This window comes from Arachis hypogaea, chromosome 17 (genome assembly GCF_003086295.3).
Source record: "Arachis hypogaea cultivar Tifrunner chromosome 17, arahy.Tifrunner.gnm2.J5K5, whole genome shotgun sequence".
NCBI classification, from domain to species: domain Eukaryota; kingdom Viridiplantae; phylum Streptophyta; class Magnoliopsida; order Fabales; family Fabaceae; genus Arachis; species Arachis hypogaea.
This window is the reverse complement of record NC_092052.1, coordinates 42,673,262-42,679,542: the sequence shown is the minus strand read 5'-3', so window position 1 is coordinate 42,679,542 and position 6,281 is coordinate 42,673,262. Positions and strand designations below refer to the sequence as shown.

At 34.6% G+C, this 6,281-nt stretch overlaps 2 protein-coding genes across 2 annotated transcripts; one reads left to right on the top strand and one right to left on the bottom strand.

Moving 5' to 3' along the window:
- Positions 1 to 1,453: 1,453 nt before the first annotated feature.
- LOC112763208 (pentatricopeptide repeat-containing protein At3g26782, mitochondrial-like) lies at positions 1,454 to 2,224 on the bottom strand. The gene has a single exon (XM_025808938.1). The coding sequence runs from the start codon at positions 2,222 to 2,224 to the stop codon at positions 1,454 to 1,456; it is 771 nt and encodes a 256-aa protein (XP_025664723.1).
- Positions 2,225 to 3,398: 1,174 nt separating this feature from the next.
- Positions 3,399 to 4,607, top strand: LOC112766143 (DEAD-box ATP-dependent RNA helicase 52C-like). Its single transcript, XM_025812014.3, has 3 exons — positions 3,399 to 3,666; positions 4,099 to 4,341; positions 4,533 to 4,607. Exons 1-3 carry the CDS (start codon positions 3,556 to 3,558, stop codon positions 4,605 to 4,607), a joined length of 429 nt encoding a protein of 142 aa, XP_025667799.2. The 5' UTR covers positions 3,399 to 3,555.
- The last annotated feature ends 1,674 nt before the right edge of the window (positions 4,608 to 6,281 follow it).

The following is a 6,281-nucleotide window of genomic DNA, read 5'->3' as shown; positions in this document are numbered from 1 at the left end:
CAAGAAAAAGTGTATTTTTCGACGCTAAAAATCGACGGCTATCTCTTCTGTCGATATTTTTCGACGGCTTGCTGTCGATATTATTAAAAAAAATAATTAAAAATAAAATATTAAAATCGACAGCAAAGTCGTCGATTTTTTTGGTAATCCTTTAACCATCTTCTCATTATCGACACATTGTCGACGAGTTATGGGTGGAAAATACTTTTATTTTAAAATCGACGAGCGTAGCGTCTATTTTATTATTTAAAATAGCGACACATTTTGTCGTCGATAAATTTAAACGATCTTAATCACTTCTTAAAATTAAATGAATGGTACAGATTTAATGTATAAAATCGACGGCTAAAATGTTGTTTTTTTTCAAATTAAAATCGACGGGTATGCTGTCGATTTTTATCAATAAAATAAAATTTTCCCCACACACTCCCTGCGTTTCCTTCATTTCTCCAAATTCACCATTTCAATTTTCACCAACCCTTATTTTATCCCTGAATTCACCTCGCATACTTCAACATTCCTTCTCCATCCCCGCCGCGCCGCCGTCGCTCTGCCGTCGCATCAGGATGATCTATCCCTCCTCCTCCGCCTCTCCTCCGATGATCTCCACAAAGAATCAGGTTTTCCTTCTCTCTCTCTCTCTCTTTCTCTCTCTCTTTCTTTCTCTCTCTCTCTTTCTCTATTAATTTCAAATCTTAAATTCACTTCAACTTTTTCTCTGTCTCGCATTTTGGAATCTGTAAACAGAGGAGCTTCGGACATTGATTCCTAAAGGCTTTGAAGTAATTAGAGCGCTTGCTTACGGAGCCAGCGCCGACGCTCAAGCGGCAGTTCATGCTGCTCGCAGACTGAGGAAGCTTCTATACGGTGAAGAGGAGGGGATAATCGACCGGTGATCGGATAGTCGCCGCCGGTTTCGGAGAGCTGAAATTTTTCGTGTCGGAGAGTGCAAAATCGAATAGTCTCGAAGAGGTTGATTCAGTTGTTGAAGAATAACATTCAGAAAAATGTGTGGGAGAATGGTTGCTTTATTCGTTGTGAGCTTCCGATCAAGTTGCCAGTATATTATCCTCTCAAGAATACGAGTGGTTAGTTTTTTCAATTTTTTGTTTCTTCTAATCTCTAAGTGTTCATTTGGATTGGTGTTAATTTTGCTTTGCATGTTCTGCTGGGGTTGTATTTTGAAATTAACTTCAATCAATTCATTGTTTTTGCATTGCCATGTAATGAAGCAATCTAGGGATTGGAAATTGGGGTTTGTGAGCTAGTAGCATTAATTGATAATACTTTGATGATGGAAGTTATAGAGCACAGGACTTATGAGATGCTATCACAAGGGAGACAGAATTGAAGCAAGGTATGTTCTGTGATCTGGCATGGATAGGATATTTCTTTTAACATTTACCTGTCTCTTTTAGAAAATACTATCACAAGGCTATTTTGTCTGCTGTTGTTAAGTTTCATAGAAGAATTTACATATTCTATTTTGTCTGCTGTTATTAAGTTTCATAGAAGAATTTACATATTCTATCTCCAGACTTTTCCTGTTTATCGTTATGATCTTATCATGCATATCTGTTATATGAAATATTTTGCTCTCTGCAGTTGAAGTTAGGAGATCCTTCAAAGTCCGAAGCTGAATTCCAGGACCTGTGCTAATCAAACCATAAGCCATTGCAAGTTTTTCACTGTGATAATTTACTGCACTCTCTTTTTCTTCCATATCTATGTTCTTCAGAACAACAGATACATTTGGAGTGTATCCAGCATGTTCTAGATTTTCTCTCATCTCAACAATCATTTCATAAATCTTTGGTGTTTCTGGGTGTTCTCTATCTCCCGTTACAAATTCATGAATCGTTCCATGCACTTCAATGAAGCTGAAACCTGGTTCTTTATGAATCCCTACATCCTTCATAGCTCTTTTTATAGAAGCAACATTTTCTCGTCTGTTTGATGCAGCATAAATGTTTGACATTAGGACATTGTATCCACATTTTTTGGATTCTAATGATAGAAACTGTTTTGCAGCCCATTCAGCAAGGTTCACATTTTTGTGAACTTTGCAAGTAGCAAGAAAAGATCCTAATAGGGCCGAGTTTGGCCTCATAGGCATGTCCTTAATTAGTTCTTGAGCTTCTTCGAGTAATCCTACTCGACCGAGAAGGTCTACCATACAGCCATAGTGTTCAATCTTTGGGACCAAACTGAATTCATTAACCATTTTGCAAAACAGCCTCTTCCCTTATTGAACCAATCCAGCATGGCTACAAGCATGAAGAACTGCAATGAATGTTATGTCATTAGGGATAACTCCTAGTGCTTCCATTTCAGCAAAGAACTAGTACTAAAAGTAGCAGTATTATAATTGTGCATGCCACCACTTTATATCTTTTTTTCCTTATTATTAGCTTCATAAACATTAATTAAGATAAACTCACCGGATATATTGGCCATGGTAACACACTTCAAAACCTTCGCTGATCGATCCTTTACTCTTATATCTTAGTTCTTATTATAATAATTAACTGTTTAAGATGAAGCACAGGTGCAGGTATGGGAAGGGTACACAGATTGGAGGAACAGACCTGCCATAAGAGGAGTTCATGGTGGAATGCTTGCAGCTTCCTTCATTTTAGGTTAGTTACTTTTGCTGACATCATAATATATATCGTCTTTCTAACAAAATTATTAGATAATTTATACATGAGAAATTAATTAAATTACAGCGGTGGAGGTATTTGAGAACCTAGCATATATTGCAAATGCAAGCAATCTTGTTATGTACGTGTTCAAGTTCATGCACTTTTCGCCATCCAGCTCTGCCAACATTGTCACAAACTTCATTTGTATATGCTTATGTTCTTAAATTATCAAACAAAGATAATTTGGTTTTATTTAATGTGCATATGCTTATGTTCTTAATTATTAGTCTATTAATTCATTTGTATATAGGGCAGAATAATGTGCAGCTTATACCTATAACATAATAATCTGTGTAAACTTTCTTGACATGTGAGAATTTGATAGTTGACTCATTAAACTCATCTCTCTCATTCCCATCATCTTCAGACTCATCAGAATTTGTAGGTTTAGAATTTGAATTACATACAAGCAATCCAAGAAGAAAGCCACTTGGCCAAGTCATAGATCCCATAGTACTCTTAACTTTAGGGAGTAGTACTTTTGGTTTAGGTACCAAAAGCCTCATGTTCATACTTTGGCATGCCAATGAAATCACATAATGATTATGTTTTCCCATGATAGTAGAACTAGACAATATTGTTGCGGAAATAGATTGAGCAGCAACATGATTTATCTGTGATTTCTCAGGGGACAAGTTGAAGGAATATGAATTTGATGTTCCTGTTTCTTGAGGCCTAACTCCACAGATGCTGCTACTCATAAGAATCTGATGAGCATGGCCTTTGAGCATAACATCATTTATTGAGTATAAGCTCATTGATGAAGAGCAAACACTCATCTCTTATTGCCATTGAGTTGAGCTTTGTTTTGGACATATTTAAATTTGGTGCAGTTTTGCAGTGAAAATATATGGAAAATATTGTGATTTGGTTTCAGATACATGAAGAGGCTAGGAAGTTTGCATATCAAACAGGGGTTAAGGTGGTTGTTGCTTATGGCGGAGCTCCAATAAACCATCAGGTTTCTTTTCAATTGTTTATCTTTTTTTGGTTCTTTGTTCTTTTTTACCTAGGATTAGTTATGCTACTATTGATGCTATTTTTGATAGATGCTTCAATTTTTGTCGTAGTTGCTCCATTGAATGATCTATGTTCTCCACCTAATGAGATAGGGTATGAGTGTTTATGAACTACAGTTTCTTTGGAAATGTGAAGATGTGCTAATTAGCCATAAATTACCAATCATAGTTTGAGAGTATCTGAAAATTTTATAAACATGTCACTGTAGCTGGTGTGCTTTTGTTCTTGCTGCAAATTTGGCTGAATTGATCCAATTTGTAGGCTAGAGTCTAGATGTTGTATAGCCCATAATGTAATATCTTACTTATCAATGGCAGTATGAACATTTAGTATCTGATATATATATCTCACTAATAAGTTATGAATTTTCCAGCTACGAGATCTTGAGAAGGGGGTGGACATTCTCGTCGCAACTCCTGGAAGACTGGTATATTTGCTGGAGAGAGCTAGAGTTTCACTTCAGATGATCAGATATCTTGCACCAGATGAGGTAGATAGGATGCTGGATATGGGTTTTGAGCCACAAATAAGGAAGATTGTTGAACAAATGGATATGACCCCTCCAGGTGTAAGACAAATTATGCTATTCAGTGCCACATTTCCTAAAGAGATACAGGTTTAGTTCATTCTTTAAATTTCTGGAAGACCTTTTATCTATGTTAGCAAGATATGCTTCAATGTGGTGAAGTAGAGAGAGAGAGAGAGAGAGAGAGAGAGAGAGAGAGAGAGAGAGAGAGAGAGAGAGAGAGAGAGAGATCAGTTGTGAACATATCTGAATTATTGTTGTAATTTATGGTTGACATGCAGAGACTAGCCTCCGATTTCCTGTCAAGATACATTTTTCTCGCTGTTATGAGCAAATACATTTGTTTTTATATTTAAAAGTTTATTTGTCTTGTTATCTAATATTCTATATAAATTTTATTTCTATATTTAAAAGTTTATCTGCATTAATTGTTTACTATTTTTCAAATAAAAAAATAATTAAAAAAATATAGCTAATAAAATCGACGGTAACGTTGTCGCTTTTTAATTTTAAAATAGACAAAAAAACAAAATATAGACAAAGAATTTGTCGGTATCTAAATAATTAAATCGACGGCAATTGTGTCGATTTTATTGAATCAAATATTGACAAAAATGGCATCGATTTTATATAATAATATTGACAGCAATGTTGTCGATTTTATTGAATCAAATATCAACAAAAAGGCGTCAATTTTACATAATAATATCGACGGCAACGTTGTCGATTTTAGTAAGAAGGTAAAGTTATCAAACTCATATTATAGACGAAAATGGTGTCGATTTTATTAAATTATTATCGACGGCTAGGCAAGCCGTTGATTTTATTCGAATTTTGAAAAAATCGACAAGCTTAATAGTGACCACCTCCACCGTCCATTTTGCCGTCGATTTTTAATATTATCGACGGCTTAGCCGTCGATTTTTCCGTCGATTTTAACAATGTTTCTTGTAGTGTCTTGGAGGAAAAATTGTGTGCCGTCCAACGTGGTTTGCATGCTGCTCTACGGCTAACCCTTAGCCCAACTTCCAGTGCTCCAAATTCTTCATCAATTCATCCATTCTCCAAGCTTTCGAAGAGCGAATCAAGCCCATGAAATTAATCTCAATTTTGTTTTGAATTTAATGTAATTTGAATTTTCATTTGAGTTTGTAATATGTTATAAATAGAGGTTGAGAGAGCACAAAACATACACCATCAGGGGGTGGAGGACTCCACACTCTACTCTTGACTTCTCAGTCTCTTCTTTCTTACCAGATTATAGTTTTTTTTTTTTTGTAATTCTTGTTTTGTGAACTCAGTTATGATGTAATTATTCTTTCATCTCTATCTTTGATTTGTGCATTATTGTTTTTAAGAGAGAATTTTCGTTCTTCATTTGAATTATTCAAATCTATTGAAAATGGTTTGAATCTGAGTTTAATTTCATGATCAATTGAGAAATTGAATCATAGGAATTGAGGTTGAAGATCCTCTCTCTCAGTACTTATGATTTTGAATTTAGATTTGATATGTGATAGTAAATCAACTAAATTCAGATCTTAAGAGTTGTGTGGCTCTAAATAAGAGAATGCACTTCAACTCTTCTCATGAGCAATTGATCAAGGAATTAGTAATTGATTAAGTTAAAAGAAATTAAATCACCAAGGGGATTCAATTACTTATGATTTGCCTGAGATCAATAATTGCATGATTGAGATAGAGGTGAAACTCATTGATCTGGAGGATTTAACATCTCTACTCCTTAATATTCTATCTTATCTTATCTTTCATTCCTTTATGAGCTTTGTTCTTAATTCATTTCTATTCCCAGTTATTTACATTCTTGTCACTTACTTCCAGTTTATTTACCTTCCAGTTATTTACATTCTTGTCATTTACTTTTAGTCATTTATATTTTAGTTATTTATTTTAATGCTAAGTTCTCTAGTTTTATGATATGCTCTTTGATTAATCATCATTCAAATATGAATTGTCTAAATAGAATAATCAATTAATCATTGCTTGCTTAATCTATTGATCCTCGTGGG